This window comes from Dreissena polymorpha, chromosome 9, assembly GCF_020536995.1.
Source record: "Dreissena polymorpha isolate Duluth1 chromosome 9, UMN_Dpol_1.0, whole genome shotgun sequence".
Lineage (NCBI taxonomy): Eukaryota > Metazoa > Mollusca > Bivalvia > Myida > Dreissenidae > Dreissena > Dreissena polymorpha.
Window position 1 is genome coordinate 11,365,222 of NC_068363.1, and position 19,047 is coordinate 11,384,268.

Here is a 19,047-nt window from a genome sequence, read left to right on the forward strand (position 1 = left end):
TTCCAAAATATCAGGTGTATTTTTTTTAATGCTGAATTAAATTCAATGCTTTTTTCAAATAGTAATGTGTTTTCTAGTTAATTCAGATTATAATTTTGTAAAGATTTAGCATAAAACCAATACATAGTTTACAATTTCAAAAAAAAATCAAAACATACCAATTTCACAGCGGTCCCCCATGTAGCCAGCGGCACAGTTGCATCGGTAGTCATTAACAAGATCGATACAAGTGGCACCATTCTGACAGACGCTTGTATTGCAATCGTTTTTGTCTAAAGATAACACATGTTAATGTGTTGGATTGATATGATACTTGTTTTATTTATAGTTATGTACTTCGAATACCTTCGCCATAATTTTTACTAAAAGGAACACAAAGGAATGAGGCGCGTTCGAGAACATTATTATTAAATTTTTCACATCCATATTACGCGATAATTCGGTATCCGATATCTTTGTCAGAAGCATGACTCATACAACATGTGGTAGACGGATTTCACCGTGTGTACTTACTAGTTTCACACATAAGACCCACAAAGCCATGTGCACAGCTGCAGATGAAGCCATTGATCATATCCCTACATGTGCCTCCATTTTGGCACACAACACCGACACAGTCGTCAATGTCTGCAATAAATAAGTCATTTAAGTGATCACGTTTTATCTTTGCTGTTGCAAACGAATCCTGAACGAATATGGACAACAAAATACAACATATATAAAGTGGACATTCGAGTCTAATTATGTAAAATGTATTTGAAAATAATGCATAGATGTTTTCTTAAATTGTTTACTAGACTGAATGTGAAATGGAGCATTAATTTTCTGACTGGACTTTCTACATTTGTCCATATATCATAGACCGAATACCAGTACGTTCCTGGGTTGTTTCGGAAAATCTTATTATTAAAGCAAATGTGTTTAAAAGAACTATATAATTCCTTTAACATTGATATTTGTTTTTGTTGAGTATGCTTTAATGAGTGTACTTTAATGTACCAGTTTGGCAAGTTGAGCCGGAATATCCAGGGTAGCAAGAGCATGTAAACCCTGCTACTTTATCCGTACAGTTGCCATGCATACAGGGGCGGGAGGCGCAGTCGTCAATATCTGGAAAAGAACTCATGATAATACAAATATGACAATTTAAACTTAGTGTAGATAAACTTACGATCTTTTATTTGTGTAGTAAGATCTCTTTAAACACACTTGTATTGCAGGAATTAAGGACCTATTTGGCTCAAGCATATCTGGCTTCTCAATGGAGTATTCCCCCACTAGAAATCTTCTTTTTCACTATTGTTTATTGACATTTCCTGATAGCGGAGCACTGTGTGTGATTGGTTAATTTTTAGCAGCGGACTTATTAAAGATGACGTAAAAGCACCAGAATGAGTTAAAGAATAAGATGTAGTGAACAACAACGAGCAAACTACGACACAAAATACAAAAACTAAATTTGTGATTGCTGAAAACATAAATCTTAACTTTTTTATATGTTAAAACCCAGTAAGAAAAATTAACAATTCAGCGAATTTTCATATGGACAATTATTCAGGTTTGCATTATTTAAAATATGTGTGTTTTATTTGTCATTCTGATAATCTATGTGTTACAACATTAGTAACACAGCTGAGATAATACAAGAATCTACAAAATACTAGTATATGTTAAAAGTTGCTAAATATGTATGGTCTACTGATGTGCTTAAATATAACAACCTTGTATTTACGCGTTTTTGTCGAACTCCAATGCTACTGTTTGACATGTTATTGATTGTTTGTAGTAAAATTTGTATAGACTTTGATGGGCATAAACAATGGACGGGTACGACTTTGAATTCACAAGTTTGACATGTAGTGCCAGTTAACTCAGGTTCACAGACATGAGCCTTGTATAAAAGAGGTTGGAGTCACCAATCTTTGCAAGTGTCAAAGCAGCACCACCAGTTAGATGGTCGTATCTTGAGCAGCTGATCCAAGATTATGAAGTAACATTCAATGGTGTGTAATACATGTACTAACACCCATACCACACCTTACTGTCTACGCCGAAGACATTAGTTGATATTAAATTATAATAGGCACACTCATCGACGTCTAAATAAAAGTGCAATATAACAAAATATTCAGTACCAAAAGAAAGAATGCGAACACATATTTATACAAAGAAATGGATTGCTTTAAATGCTAAGTTAACTAAAATTAAAAAAAAATACCGGAACATTTACAACGTCTTCAATTTAGAAAAATTTACATGCAAAATATTGTTTGGTTTCGACGATATCTGCAGAAAAATACACTTGTAAACAAAGCCCTCTATTTAGTAAATATATTTACTTTTTTATTTAACCATTATTGGATTATATATAGGTTTTCGTATTTATTGTGCTTGTATGTACAGTATGTGATGTACATATACATTTATTGTATCGATAAAGGTCTTACTGGTTTTACAGTTAATGCCAGTGTACCCAGGTTTACAGGTGCACGTGTACCCAGCAACTTGGTCAGTACAGTTGCCATGCACACATGGCATTGGATTGCATTCATCAATATCTTAAATAAGAAATCCTCTTTAAAAAAAGGTACGTGTGGTAGTATCAATAATAATGCACACAAGACGTGGAAATATAGTTTGAATCAACATATTAACAACAATATAAATAATTGACTTAAATAGCACCCATTACTCCAATCACAATATGAACGTTCATTCTGATGAAAAATAATTACATATGGGTGCATTTATGTATAAGATTATCGACACAGTTATTGACGTTAGTCAAACTTGTGTATTTTGCACCAACGCAATTATTGTACGATAAGAATTGATAAGAATAAATTAGTCAAATATGCTTGTATGGTAAAGCATGTTACTTTAAAGGTTGATTGACGGAATAAAGCACTCGTCTAAATATTTAACATAATTTTTGTATTTTAAGTTACTTCGCGTGTATATGTAAATAATGTATAAATATCCAGCCGAGTTTAGCTTCGCAATTCCGCGAATAACCGTCAGTTAGAAAAACAACTGTATTCAACGATCAGGCGCCTTCTTTCGTTAAGTTCTAATAATAAATCAGAGTAAAATTATTAACCATGTTCATTTTGCTATTCAACAAATGTTTTTTATTAAATTCGAAAATCACGTTTTAACATAATACAATAACATTTCTTTAAACAACATTCCGTTTTAAACACACAATAAAAAAATATTTTTCTTTCGTTATTAACATTTTCATTCCTACGCAGAACTACTTTGGCTGAAGCATAATTCCCCCAAACCAAGGGAATGTGATGCGTCTTAGTATAGAGGTGACAATAACGTAGTGACGTCACCATCTATGTATAGAATGATCATGCACAGAATGTATGCTACATTAATGGAGTCATGTAAAGGTAAAGGCATCGGTTTTAAGTCTGATTATGATACTATATTCGTCTGCAACCGACTTTGACATCCCCCCGCCGCAAATAATCGGTTTATAAGTCGTCCGTTTACATTCGGCGCAGTATGCAGCTAAGGCATAATGGCTTGTTTCCCACACATGTACCTATGTATACACCTGAATGAAGAGGAGCAAGCGTGGGATTAATGATTTGGTAGGAAAGTTCAGTGATCTTAACGGGATTCGAACCAGGGACCTTCCGATTCTAGAAAAGTATTCTACAACTAGACCACAATCCCAGCGCCGTGTTATAGATATTGCTTGGGGCACGGGTCATATTTCATTATATTGCCCTTCTGTTTGATAGTCCGCTGTACCTAATTTAATTAATGTATTTTGTATGGATCTTATGCTGATCTGCGGTTTTTGGTTGGCAACTGGCCATTTAGAATAAATACAGAACCTTTTTAGATGGAGTTGCACATACAAATGTCTCTTTTATGTTCATAATATTGACTTGTAAATAGATATAATGTAACAATAATATCTTACTTATTTCGCAGTTCCTGCCGGTTGTACCGCGCTGACACGTACACGTGTAGTTGTTCACCGAGTCCTTACAGATACCTTCGAGCTTGCACGGGAAATTGTCACACTCGTCAATGTCTTGAGTACAAGCAAATAAAAACAAACTGTTAGCATTAAACTATTTGATTAGTTTGGCTTGTTTTCGATGATTTTAAAGCAAAAACTGCAAATAACGACTTGTTGATTTTCATTACTCTAAATGTAAATACAACTCCAACATCCGAGATTATACATAAAAACACATATTGTATTCTTATTCATGATGTAGTTACCTGCATCGTTATTGATTTTGTGACGACGCTTTTTACTGTTAATTAGCAAACACTTGATCAATATCCATAATCAAGTATGCTACATTTTCCTAAGCACATTCGATATTTAAAATAAGTTAGTTTATTGAGAAATAACAGTTCTGTAGATTTGGTTTATTAGATTTGAAGCACCGGTCTCTGGGTGTGTTTGTGCGCTTGTGATTTAGAAAGTGTCTTGGCTAATACCTGTTTCACAGTTGATCCCAGAATAGCCAGGTGGACAAAGGCACACATATCGGTTGATGCGGTCTTCACATGTTCCGGAATTTTGACACGGGCTGGAGTCACATTCGTCTTCCTCTAAAATAAAATCTAATAGTTCAAAATGCAGTGTAAAATGTATCCATGTGTAATGACTGTCAAATACATATTGGATGTTTCCCTCATTTCAATGAAAATGAGCGTCAAGACAGGTTTGACTTTAAAAAAAGGTATGTTTGAAAGTTCGAACATAAAGTCAATTAGTGTCATTTAATACGTGAGTCGTTACATTTACATGTTTAAAACTAAATGAGCGTGTTATGATTATTTTCATTGTAGTCCTATTTGACACATTAACCATTGGTGAGATGTTTCGAATATGCAATAAACTTCGTGTATACTGCCGTAATATTTGGACTTATACAGTATGGGATTGGTCGGAATAATAATATCTGCATCGTCCAGCTAAACCATCCCATCAATATATCATACGATTATCTTTTTTTTTAAATTTTAATCAACGGTGTGACTAAGAAGAAAGCAGACTATTGAGAGGCGATCTGTGTGTACCTGAAAAAGCATTAGGCTTTATGTCTGGTATCTTCTCGATGATACTTATAACAACTTCTATTTTCAGTCCCATGTCTTCTGCGCTCAGTTCGACTTTGGCTTGTGTCGTGGTTTCAGACGTTGTATCCGCCGGTCTTTTCTTTTCGATCTTTACCTTCTTTTTGAATTCCGATTTGACATCGGCAATCAGACTTCCGTTCCTGAAATTGGTAAATATTTCAAATACGATATTTTACTTTCATAAGTTTGGAACTAGATACAATATGTGATATTACTTTACTACACAGAATCACACAAACGGAATTGTGTAACGAGCATTTTTTACGACGAGAAAATGTTGATAATGCGTGATAAAGCACATTAATAGCAAATGCAACGTTTCTAAAATTATTGAAGTACTGCTATCTGACTAATAGACGACTTGTCTTACCGAAATCCAAGGACGGTGGTTCCAACATACATGTCCTTATATTCACTGTCAGTGAACTTGTCATCATACTGAAAATAATGATGGTCTATAATTTGATATAGGAATGTTTAGTGCATACGTTATTTCTAAATTAAAGCACATGCAAAGCTTGTTTTTAACATCCTGTCGATGATGCATAATATGACTATTAACTGTTTAAATATGGATATAACCAATTTTTATGTTAATAATTACTATATTGTCCTAGTATAATGACCATGTTATGGTGAACAATTACAATAATGTGTTGTGTATGCATGAGCGATTTCAACAACAACGATTATTGCATAAACTCTATCTGTAATGCCCTCTGGCGGGGTGCAGAAACTTGGCAAAAGGAGGGCTTGAACGAAAGAAATCGTGTATAAACAATGCGATGCACGTGCCGTTCAAGCCCTGTTATGTGTTTTTCATATCCATAATCTGGTCCACGCGCAGTTACTTCCCTTCTCCAGCCTTCGACGACTTTCCAAGCATAAATGGAGAACTGAATAAGCACCAGTTTTCTCATGCATGCAGGGATAATGACTATTTCAATCCACTTTTCATGTTATACTGCATTTCAACTTTGCATTAATCCACTGTTTAAACACATTTTAAATCGAAAACTGCCTATCCGAAGGTAAAGCCTCGTCATTTCGGATGATGACCGAGTGAGGCATATGTAAAACACAACCTTGAACTGTATTGAAATAATCGAATTATTTTGTCGATGTCGAATGAACAAAACATATTGTTTTCAATGTTATTTAAAATTATTTTAGTATGTGTGATTTGTTTATGCAATAATAGCGAAAATACACATTTTCTCGGACATGATCATCTGCGGGCGCTCTCAAAATCCGTTCCTGCCGGGAACGGATTTTTCGAGCGCCCGCAGATGATCATGCCCTCGAAAACGTGTATTATCCCTATATTGTAATGAAAATGATCGATACATACTAAATGAACACTTATGATGTCATCATAATGAGTACAATGTAAGAGGTATTGCGCAATGCGACTCACGTGGTTTTTTAAAGAATGTACTCTTTCAAACCCATAACCATAAGTTAACCATAACTTGTCCTGTATACTATGGTGCGCTTTGTGAAAACAAACTGACATGTGCATTCTCTCATCAAGTACTTGGATGATACAGTTTAATTATTGTAGTAATAGAAGTGCATTGGATAAAGGAACTATTTAACCATGACCGTTGAAGGCAAGTTTTTGACGCATGGATTCGTAAGAAATGCTTGCATTACAAGTATTTTCGGTAAAAATGATATTTCAGCATGATTGATGCTTCGGGGATTTAAGTTAAATGAGTAAAATGAATTTGCAAATGTATTTTAATTGATTATGAGGAATAGTCTAATCCATGCTTCTACTTACTTGTTAATAGTTATTATAACAGCGATTGCGTGTTAAATCTGTGCAGTATTAATCAATTTATGACTGTCGTTGCGGTTCTTATTTACCCATTCCTTTTTATTTTTATTCCGAACATATTGCCTGATTAAAGTCGCAATTTTAAGTAGCAATACATATCGGTTTTTATTATTTTATTGTATTGTTATACATATTTCGTTTGTTTTCGTTTTATACAAACGCATGCCTGGGTCGTCATATCAGTCTTTATAACTCTATTCTTTCAGCTTCTCTTCGGCTTATCTTATCTTTTATTATCATATCTTTAAATACCATTATACAAGTGATCACTCTGCACCTACCATATGCTATTTTTAATCCGATTTTCAGATATTTCACCATTCAAGTTCATTTTTGCATCGATTATCTGTATTGTTGAGAACCCTAACTTGTATTCCATGATTGTCCGTCGCCAATACTTCTCTGTAAAACTGTTTGTTTCTTACCATTTTCTCAAGGTCGGCAGCGGCTTTCAAGGACTTGTCAGATGACATGTTGAGGTAATCTACATCAAACTCTTTCCCGACCAACGTCACTTCGGTTTTGATGTCCTTTGTAACTAAATATGTTTGATAATAGTTTTGAGAAAATATTCGCAAGAAGGTACATTATCTGTAATGTTATCTTTAAAGCTGTTCTATATGATAAAGGCAATTATGCTAAAACGATCAATAATCTCCTTATGATAATTGCCTAAACAACAGACATAAAAAATAATCATTATAAATTTATTTGTTACATATCAGAATTTTGAAAAGTTAAGATATGACCAGACAGCAAAGCATGTCGCCATTTGTATCGACTACTATATATAACAATTGTTCCGACCAAGTAACTCATCGTGATTTGTCATCTGGATATTGTCCATGATTATTTTGTCGGGCAATCCGTTCGTTCATGCTCATTATTTTGTGGTACGGATGTATATTGTTAAGTCAAACTATGTACAAAGGGTTAAACAAACTTACCATCGATTTCCACATATTCTATGGGCTGATCGTTTCCATCTAAAATCATAAAAATAAAATAAATATAAATTTTAGTACTACATAACTTAAACACGAAGCCCACTTTAATGAATTATCCGTTGATTTATAGTATGAACACAAAATTACTCATAAACTTTTAAAACATTAAAAGAACTGCCCAACTTTGTGTTCACAAAAAGAAATGTTCTGCACTGCAATGTTCATCAATTGTCTTCTCAAATCAATGCTATGTCATGCATCAGATTTTGTTCGATACTTCTTCAAGTACTACCGGTAGTTCTTTTAATAATACTTCAACTGCTATTTCAATAGCTACTTCTACAACTGAAAACAAAAGAATTAATGAATTAATATTGCTGAAATCATTATAAATAGTAAATAAGGTAACGACAAAAAAGAAGAAACTGAAGACGAATACGAATCTGTGTCGCAAATTGTTTATAATAGACATAACTTCCTTGTGTGTAAGTGCCATTAATAAGCAAGACTATTGATGTTTAAGAATCGGTTCAGGTGTACTGGCGGCCATTCAGTGTTCGAATGAAGAATCGGTGTCGCACATTGTTAATCAAAGGCATGCGTTACTTCCTTGTGCGTACGTGACATTAATAAGCAAGAATATCGATATCTTTAGGAATCGGGTAAGTTGTATTCGACTCAGGTTTCAGCGGCCATTCAGTGTATGAATGCTTTAATTTGTATTCCTAAAGTGTAACGAATAATGGATAGACACAAGCAGCGGGGCAATTTACACCCGAGTTAAAGCTAGGATTACATTTCACGTATATCCGCTCGAAGTCTCTATTTGACGCTAGACCAAAGATAAAAAAAATCTGTTTATTGTAAACTGTTACAGAATACACCTGGCGATGACCTTTTAAATGCGAGAGAAAATAAATATTGTGTTACGTTTCCATAATCGCGTTCAGGGCAAGCCATTAAACTGCTTATATGGTTACTGTTTCTTACAACATTTAATTATTAAGTTAAATCACAACACCATCAACAATTTTATTACGCGACATTGTTATTTACCTTGTCGTCTGTGTAGTTTTATGAGTGCAGTAAGAATCAGTTTTGGTGATAGTTAAAGATTGATTCAATAATAAGCTATATATCTATTAATAGTGTTGGTTTCAAAAGTAATATTGGTCGAAATGATCGTTTATGGCTGATCTATTTTATGGCACATAAAATACTTTTGTGTTGCGTTTATAATGATTGTGTTTTTTTATTGTTGGTGGTGTTTCTTTTGTTATTCGGTAGACCAAGCATTAGCAACGTGTTGGTTTATTATATTGTTAAGTTAAACCTCTGATGCACAAACAATAAAAGTCATCCGCACATGTCAATCCTATTATTTGTTATATCATTTTGCTAAAAGGAATCTGTTATGTTCCTGCGAAAAGATGAACGAAATATAATCATGGAACAGACTCATTGGCTCAATAGTTTAAACTTTCCGTGACATAAGCCGAATCCGCCCACGTATGTAAGTTTGGAAGATATGGAACGTTAATGAGATACACTCGGGTGTTTGCTCTAATATTCATCAATCAATATATTTCCGAGGATGATATCATTTTCATTCCTTTGAAGTAATATAAAGTTAATCTATTTAAAAAATGAATTTTCTAATATTTATAGCAAAACTTTTAACGCTAGATGTGGTCTGGTAACAATGATTTAATGTGATACAAAAAGCTCGTATTTTTGCGCGACAATATATTTTATGTTAATATCCCGCCATAATATCCGAATGCTTACGAGCAAACGCGAGATTAGCTTTGGGCAGCGTCGGAAAAACGATGTATTCATTAGCACTACGTCGTGCTTCCGAAGATGCACGAAGCGATCTCGCGTTCGCTCGTAAATGTTCGGATATCGTGGCCGCAATTTCACATGAAATATTTGTTACACACACAAATAAAAATGAGCACTCTGTATCGCGTTGAATCTATGCTACCAGACCGCATCTAACGTTGAAATGTTGGCTATTGCTATACGGAACTTGGATTTGTTATGTGTTAACTTATTTTTCGAAATATTGTACTAAATATTCGTTGACTTTGAGTGTTTATTGGCTTTTAAATCGCAAACATCTTAATGTGCGCATATGGAAATAACACATCACACACGCTATTACTAACGATTCCTCCTCTTCTTTAATTTAAGTCGATCCCTCTCGACTGATAACAGTAAAAATAAAAAAAAACTAATCCTCCAATTCTCATGATTGGTTGTGAATAGTTTGTTTCTTTAGTTCAGTAAACGTTTAAAAGAAAACATCACCCATTCGCCAGCTTGATGAGTTTGACTACCGGGTAGTTTGGGTTCTGATTGAGCTTATTTGATTGGCAGTAGGACAATTTAGGCATGATCTTTATCCCATGAAAACATCAAACATTAACCAAATACCAACCTTCAGCAACAGCAGACGCGATGACGGCGCCGACGATGGCCCCGACGATCAGTACAAATGTCACTGTGACGGCGACCGCAATAATAACAAGTCGGCGTCGGTTTTCGGATGCGCGTCTGGTTTCCCTGTGGGAGATGTTAAACATTTAGCATTGTGTTATAGACTTATAACATAAGATGAATTACCATTGTTAATTTAACACAATTGGATTGTGTAAGAACCCAGTTAGTTGACAATTACAACTGACAGATTAGCCCCGTGTTCACAAAACAATTTTGCAATCGAACATCAATTTTAACTGACATCGATTTTCATTTTTTCCTATCAACTACAATGGACATCCATTTTCAATGACGAGCAAAATCGATTTTCGATTGCAAAAAATGTGTTGTGAACACGGGGCCAGCTTTTTGTATATCTGTTTTTTTTTGTTTTTTTTTTTATTATATATATATATATATATGTATATATATATATTCACACATATGGCCAGTTACGGGGTCTCTGATTTAGAAATAGGTTATGGGGTTCCCACTTTAAATACATGTATCTCCATACCCTTTTTTATCCGATATAAACACGAATTAAGGTATATAGGGGTACCTACTATTATTATTGTATATAAATACGTCATTTATTTAACGTCTTATACAAGGAAATATATAGCGAACTTATTTGCGAGGTATATACAATTTCAATTTCAGACCTGATTGTGGTTTTCGATTTAAGACCTTATTGTGAGATTTGATTGCATTACCTCCCCTACACCCCCCTCATAGTAATTAAAGGAGCCTAGATTGCGGGGTTGTATATAGACCCCGTTTTTTATATTGACCTCGTAAGTACAGTCTGAAAACTACAGAGACCGCGTAACTGGCACTATGTATTGGTATATATATATATATATATATATATATATATATATATATATATATATATATATATATATATATATATATATATATATATATATATATTTATATTTATATATATATATATATATATATATATATATATATATATATATATATATATATATATATATATATATATATATATATATATATATATATTTATATATATATATATATATATATATATGACGTAGACATTTACGTGAAACAATACAACAATGGATGCTGTAGTTGGCTGCGAATCCCTGTATAAAATGGGTCGCCTAATCGAAAGTTCATTTGTGTGCGGCTAGAAAACCAGCACTTTGACTTAATTCGGCAGCATGAAAGACCTACGCCCATGACAACAGAAGAAACGATACTTTCCTCGGAGAAAATGCAGACCACACAGTGCATGACACAAACAAAGACAAAACATGACGAAAACAAAATGAATGTTGTTACCAACCTATCAAAAAATACGTTAACTGAGGCTCAGATGTCTCTGCTGTCGAAAGGATTGAAGTTCATACCGACTAGAAAAACAATAGACAAAGGGAAATTACTCACAGACTTGTCAGCGTGGGAACGCTGTATGCGCTTAAGAGAATATTTCTATGCAGAAGACGCAGAACATAGAACCAGGGAAGATGGGAACCTATACAAAAAGAAGACCTCGACGTGGACTCCAAAGGCAGGCCGCGACAAATGGCTGGACACATATATAATAGCGGTCAAAGACGACATAATTTGCGGTTTAAAACGAAAATTTAAATATAATCTGAGCAGATTGGAAGAACAGGCAATCAAAGAATTACTCCACGACGATGACATAGTAATTCGCCCTGTCGACAAGGGGTCGGGGATAGTGATAATGGACAGGGAAGACTATGTCAAGCTGCTGAAGTGTGAAATGTCGGACTGTGAGACATACGTCGAGGTGACGGATGATAAAACAAGGATTGTGGAAAACAAAGTTAAGAAAGTGGCCTATACCCTATACAAGAAGGGGTCGATCGACAGTGACCTTAAAAGGTATCTCACCAGCGGCGGTGGAACTTCCGGTAAGCTTCAGGGCAACCCGAAGCTTCATAAACCTGGGATGCCTCTCCGCACTATTGTAAACGGCCGCAATCACCCGACAGAGAAGATGGCGGAAATAGTGGAGAATGAATTGCGTGATCATGTGATGTCACTCCCGTCGTATGTGAGAGACACAACCGACTTCCTAAAGAAAATATCACAGATACAGCAGCCGTTACCAGACGGTACCATCATAATTTGTTTGGATGTGAAGGCTCTTTACCCCAGCGTACCAAGAGAAGAGGCCCGTGCTGCAGTTATTGAAGCCCTCAATCGGCGAGTGCAACCGGAAGTACCAACCAACGACATGATCACAATGATGGACACTGTTCTAAATAACAACACCATTTCATTCAATGGAGACCACTACATGCAAAATGAAGGAACTGCTATAGGATCGCATTTAGGTATGAATTACGCATCGACCTACATGAGAGCCTGGGAGACAGAGTTATTTTCAAAATCAAATAAACATCCAATAGCCTACTTCCGGTTCGTTGATGATGTTTGGGGCTTGTGGACACATGGTTTGGAGGCACTAAAGACATTCCATGCGTTTGCAAATGAAATCCATCCACGAATACAGCTAGAGCTCCGCTACTCCACAGAGCAGCTCGAATTCCTAGACACCATGACGTCTATTCGAAAAGGAAGGCTGGTTTCAGACCTATACACCAAACCAACAGATCGGCACCTATACCTGCACATGGACTCGTCGCATACCGAGTCTACGAAGAAGGCCATTCCGTACGGCTTAGGTGTGAGGCTGAAAAGAATATGTTCGGAAGAGACGGACTACAAAAAACACAGAGATGAGATAAAAGAGCAACTACAGAAGCGAGGATACAATGGCCGATTCGTCGAGACAGAACTGAAGAAAGTTGATAGCAAGAAGCGAAAAGATCTGCTGCGTACGAAAGTGCCTTCAAAAAGTACTTCCAGGGTACCGCTCGTTATCACTTTCTCCAGAGCGCTACCAAATGTCGGCCATATCCTCCGGAAACACCTGCCAACACTCCACACTTCAGATCATATGAAAAACGTATTTCCTAAACCCCCGTTAGCAGCATTTAGAAGAGACTGCAACCTTCAAGACATATTGGTTGATAAAAAACACAACCGGATGTTTTTCCGAGTTCCCAACAGGAGCGGACCTTGTGGGGCACAGAGGTGAGCAATCTGTTCATACATGATGGAGGCTGAAAAGTTCAGCGACACCACCGGCAAAAGCTACAATGTGCGGAACGAGGTCACCTGCAAATCCACCAATGTAGTCTAAGCTGTACACTGCGAACGGTGTAAGACCATCGTATACGTAGGAGAAACGGGATATACCCTGTACCAGCGACATCTTCTTAACCTATCCCGGATACGGACTCGACACAACGACCCGGTAGCCGAGCACTTCTACACAAACGGCCACAGCGACGCAGACTTCCGGGTCATGGGACTCGAAAAATTAAATGGAACCGACGAGTACCGGAAGACCATCGAACAACTTTGGAAGCGCAAACTGAGGACGTTCAAACCATATGGACTAAACACAAAAGACTAAAATTGGCGTGCAATGTAACGTGCGATAATATAACGTCACTTCCGCTAAAGATGATATGCTTATTCACAAATAAACGCCGCTGAAGAAGACCGAGAGGTCGAAAGCTACGGCAAATTTAATAAAAGCGTTTTATTTTTTATAAACGGCTAAAAGCGACTTTATTATATATATATATATATATATATATATATATATATATATATATATATGTGTGTGTGTGTTGTGTGTGTGTGTGTGTGTGTGTGTGTGTGTGTGTGTGTGTGTGTGTGTGTGTGTGTGTGTGTGTGTGTGTGTGTGTGTGTGTGTGTGTGTGTGTGTGTGTGTGTGTGTGTGTGTGTGTGTGTGTGTGTGTGTGTGTGTGTGTGTGTGTGTGTGTGTGTGTGTGTACGTATTTAGATTTGTTTAGTATTTTCAAAAATTGAATGTTTTTAGCACAGCTAAATAAAATCATATCAATCGATATTAAGCACGTGATAATCATTGATTGATTTGTAGTTAAATTTGATGGTCTAAAATAGCATGTATTGGCTGCATTGCTAATGATAAAGTAAAGGCTAAACTGTAAGGACACTTGCTGTGACAATCATATAATGTTCAAATTTTACACACATTTAAATCCAATCAGATCTTAACCGATTTTATTTAAGAAGAAAGTAAATATTCTTAGCGTTTCAACGACGATGGAAGTACGTCTGTTTTACTTCATTCTAACTTCTTTGCGTAAATGATTAAAACTGGGATCATTGCCATTGGAATGTAAATGAAAAGCGAAAAGCATTGAGTGTTTGAATTACCTGATTGCTAGCCGAATGCCAAAATTACGCCCAGAATAAATCAAAACCAAAAGCATTACAGTCAATTAAAACATAAAAACTTACACACGACGCAGGAATCGAATATCAAACACTAAATGGTAACGTACTGGTGTCGTATGTATCGGATATCTATTAAGACCAGGGTATCGGCTTCAAAGTGACAAGCACACAAAGAAGCACGCATATACTGCCAAATTTGCCAAACCACCAAGCCAATGATCTATCTTTAGAAAATTGTTAAAGAAACTAGGTGAAAGAAAGATCGCAGATATGATTTATCCACAAAACAAAATATGGATCTTCTGTCCGTGAACACTGAAATAATGTAAGTGTGTTCTCACAATTGATTTAAGTACTCGTGACCTACGTTTTTGAAGTTTGAGCATATTTATTTAACTTAAATTGTTCCAATTCTTAATAACACGCAACGTTCATGTCATGGACATTGCATTACGAAAAATTTGTACAACATATTAAACTATGATGTTAAAGTTAATAAGAACAATAGCCATCGTTTGCAATCAACGAGACTTACGTCATGAAACAGGAAAAATTAACAGGAAATGTCCAAAATATATTAAAGTCATGGAAGTGACAATTTTTTTTTTATAAAACTCATTGGTAATGTTGAGTATTATTCATGATGAATATAAAAGGAAGCACACCGCGGAAAAGTGCAAATGACTAGCAATTTTCATTACACTCACATGGGCAAAATAAAAAAAGACCAGAGATGTTCATTAAACAGAAAGGCAAAGCGCCAATTTCTAAAAAAGTTCATAACACGAACGGAGGAAAATGGGTACATGATTAAAAACGTTCATAACTTACATGGTAATACAGTCTGAACAACTGGAAACGTACATCACAAAATCTTCAAACAAACTGTGTCGCAATGTAATTGGCAGCAAACCTTCCGTTAAACATAGTTTGTTTGTTTTAATTTAGTTTTTCTTGTTATGCTATTTACGGAGTGCGCGTCATTGTGTGATGCCTTTTAATTTTAGCGCGATATTACATAGCCTGGTTTCATCCAATATAAAACAAAATTAATAAATCAATTACACTACATCACATTTATATTAATTTCACGCAGAACTAAAAAAATCAGTTAGGTTTGAAGATTCACCTTTGCTCAGATAAAAGCTGTATTGGGCATATGATCAGCCATCAATTTTATTGTTTATGAAGGAACCGTCTACCAATGCATCAATAATAACCTCTCTGGATGGTTGCTGGAATTAACTTCAGTTTCCGGTTATTTCAGAGATGAGTCTGCTGGAGACTGGGGTGCCACTGATACTTATCCGGTTAGACTTAGAACAATTAAATAGGGCGAGCTTTAGCGAGTTCTATTTTTCTTTTTCGGGCCAAACCGGATAAATTTTCTCAATCTCGGCACAAACCATGTATTCGATTTATCCTGCTTCATGCCGTTGACACATGTTATCAAAGACAAATGATAAATTAAATTAACATTACAATGATTCTTGTAGAGCCTCCTACATGTACAAAACAATCCTGACGACCGAATAACTACCGATTGTGTCACGTAAAAGATAGTTCCACTGTAAACTGTTCCTCTTAATACTTTCCTATTGAAAATATGAGAAGAAATAAAAAAGGAATCGACAATGTGATATTTTTCTTGGTCTACAATTACGATAGCAGCCGATATTGTTAAAATACTACACCCTTGAGTAGTGTATTAGAAAGGTTACACTCAACTATGTGTCGCAGCGTGCGTAGGAATACACTACTTCCTGTTGACCGGAGATCGGAAAATGTATTCGACCCTTCTTTATTAGGTCAATGTTTGCAACAGAGGCAGGATAAAACACATTTATTTATCACGATATTTCTACACACAAACTATTAAAATTGGACTTAATGAATCAATGGAAAAAAATAAGTCATTACCGTATGTGTTAGTTTTTGTCCTTAAATGTATTCCAATAACAGTTTAAATTTCCTGTTCTCTTCTCCCAGACCAGAAGCGGACGACGAAAGTCCTTCCAAACTTAAGTCAGAGGTGCAGGAGGCAGTGCGCAGTCTTAAGGCAGGAGCACCTACAGGAGTGGTCACCGTCTTTCCGAATTGATTACGCAACGACTGAAGCAGCTACGGCACTTTACCAAAAGATCTGGGAGGAGAAGAAGTGGCCCTTGGAATGGATCCAGTCACTGGTCATACCACTTACGAAAAAGGGCAATCTCAAGTTGTGCAAAAATTATCGCACCGTCAGCCTCATCAGTCATCCTAGCAAAGTGATACTACGCATCATCCTTTATCGATTGAAAAGCAAGGCCGAGGAACTGCTTGAAAATATCTTCAACTGCAGAATCCAAATTGAAAAAAAAAACGCAACACCAAAGTCAATGAAGTTGTGGAAGAGCTAACGTTGGTGTTGCGTTTTTTTTGCAATGATGATTCTGCAGTTAAAGATCTGTTTCACGGACAGAAGGGGGACTTCTTCAGGACATCAGCAGACGTCCGTCAGGGTTGTCTGCTCTCTCCCGTCCTATTCAACCTCTTCCTTGCGAAGAAAATGCATGAGACTCCCCATGACCACCACACCTCTATCTCCATTGGTGAAAGACCCATCCCAACTTGAGATTCGCTTATGAAATTGACCGCATTGGTGGCATCAAGGTTTCACCAACAGAAACTATGAAAGAACAGGAGCATATGGGAGAGAGGTCAGCAGGGAGAAGTCGAATATCATGGGAACAGAACGACTAACACCTGTGCTGACATCATCATGAACGGCGAGAAGCTATAAGACGTGGCAAGTTTCAAGTACTTGCGCGCAACCCTGTCCAAGGATGGTACCAGTACCGCTGTGGTCCGAATAGAAATAGCCATGGCGACCACAGCGACGGTCAGACTGAGCAGGTTGTGGAAAAGCACTTTCATAAGCTTTGTCACCAAGTACAAGCTCTCAAGTCCCACGTAGTCACCATCCTTTTCTAAGGATGCGAGACCTGGACCATTCACGTGGACACAGAACGCATGATACAGGCATTTGAGCATAAATGTCTCCGCATCTCCTAAGCGGAGCACAAGACCAACGAGTCTAGAGGTATGTCGACGTTGAGGCCGTCAGAAGAAAAGCTGGATGGAAAAATGTAAAAAAGTGGATATCCCTTCCCAAGGATGATTTACTCTCAGCAAATCACAACAGACCTGACTGGAGGAGAATTTCTGTCTCGTCGTCCCTCATTTCTCCAAAGCGGTCAAGGTATTGATGATGATGATGATGATGATGATGATGATGATGATGATGATGATGATGATGATGATGATGATGATGATGATGATGATGATGATGACGATGACGATGATGATGATGATGATGATGATGATGATGATGATGATGATGATGATGATGATGATGATGATGATGATGATTATGATGATGATGATGATGATGATGATGATGATGATGATGATGATAATGATGATGATGATGATGATGATGATGATGATGATGATGATGATGATGATGATGATGATGATGATGATGATGATGACATACTAAGTATCAAATTAAATTTATTTGTGATTTATGATTCAGTATGTGTGCAATAACGGAGCACATTTTTAATGAATTATAATAGCATTTAAACATAATAATGTTATCAAGCATCATGTGAGTTGTGTTATTGCTGTGATTGTGTCATCGCTATTGTGGTATTGCTATTATTGTGTTATTTATATGTCTGTGTTATCGCCATGGGTAAAATAGCTATTACTGTGCTATTACTATTATTGCGTTATTAGTAATGTTGTGCTATTGCTATTATTGTGTATTTGTAATTATTGTGTTTATGTTATTATTGAGTCATTGATAGTGTTGTGTTATTGATATAATTGTGTTCTTGCAATTATTGCGTTAGTGTTATTCATATAATTAATATTATTGTGTTCGTGCTATTAGTGTGTTCTCACTTTTATTGTGTTATTGTTATTATTATGTTATATTTTGTTATTTCCATGATTGTGTTAATGCTATTATTGTGTTTTTGCTCTTGTTGTGTTATTGCTATTTGTATCATTGCTATCATTGCGTTCTTCCTATTATAATGTTCTTGCTATAATGATGTTATTGCTATTATAACAATAATGATTGTGTTATTTCTATTATTGTGTTATAGCTCTAGCTATTGTGGTATTCTTGCTTTAGTTGTATTATTGCTCGCCGTATTATGTACATATTTCTGAGGGAATCGTAGTCGTGGTTGAATGAAATGAAAAATATTAAGACTTATGTTTGATATTTATTTAACACGACAAGATCACAGCTCACACTGTAGCACCATGTTATGAAAAGCAACGTTCATACTA

At 35.9% G+C, this 19,047-nt stretch overlaps 2 protein-coding genes across 2 annotated transcripts; one reads left to right on the forward strand and one right to left on the reverse strand.

The window, feature by feature from the left end:
* Positions 1-496: 496 nt before the first annotated feature.
* LOC127844788 (cubilin-like) lies at positions 497-10,499 on the reverse strand. The gene is made up of 9 exons (XM_052375248.1): positions 10,355-10,499; positions 7,912-7,950; positions 7,390-7,502; positions 5,492-5,559; positions 5,062-5,261; positions 4,477-4,602; positions 3,944-4,057; positions 1,000-1,110; positions 497-627 (listed from the first exon to the last, which is right to left on the reverse strand). The coding sequence occupies exons 1-9, from the start codon at positions 10,497-10,499 to the stop codon at positions 497-499; spliced, it is 1,047 nt and encodes a 348-aa protein (XP_052231208.1).
* A 1,109-nt stretch (positions 10,500-11,608) lies between these two features.
* LOC127844789 (uncharacterized) lies at positions 11,609-17,314 on the forward strand. The gene is made up of 4 exons (XM_052375249.1): positions 11,609-13,273; positions 15,952-16,010; positions 16,690-16,780; positions 17,162-17,314. The coding sequence occupies exons 1-4, from the start codon at positions 11,609-11,611 to the stop codon at positions 17,312-17,314; spliced, it is 1,968 nt and encodes a 655-aa protein (XP_052231209.1).
* The last annotated feature ends 1,733 nt before the right edge of the window (positions 17,315-19,047 follow it).

Excerpts from the sequence above, each read along its gene's own strand:
- LOC127844788 (XM_052375248.1), bottom strand. The coding sequence starts at position 10,499 with ATGTTTAACATCTCCCACAGGGAAACCAGACGCGCATCCGAAAACCGA. Across the intron at positions 5,262-5,491 it reads ACCACCGTCCTTGGATTTCG|GAACGGAAGTCTGATTGCCG; the intron begins GTAAGACAAGTC and ends TACCAATTTCAG. Across the intron at positions 4,603-5,061 it reads AAAGCCTAATGCTTTTTCAG|ATTTTATTTTAGAGGAAGAC; the intron begins GTACACACAGAT and ends TTGAACTATTAG.
- LOC127844789 (XM_052375249.1), top strand. The coding sequence starts at position 11,609 with ATGACAACAGAAGAAACGATACTTTCCTCGGAGAAAATGCAGACCACA. Across the intron at positions 13,274-15,951 it reads CTTCAAAAAGTACTTCCAGG|TTTCCGGTTATTTCAGAGAT; the intron begins GTACCGCTCGTT and ends AATTAACTTCAG. Across the intron at positions 16,011-16,689 it reads GTGCCACTGATACTTATCCG|ACCAGAAGCGGACGACGAAA; the intron begins GTTAGACTTAGA and ends CTCTTCTCCCAG.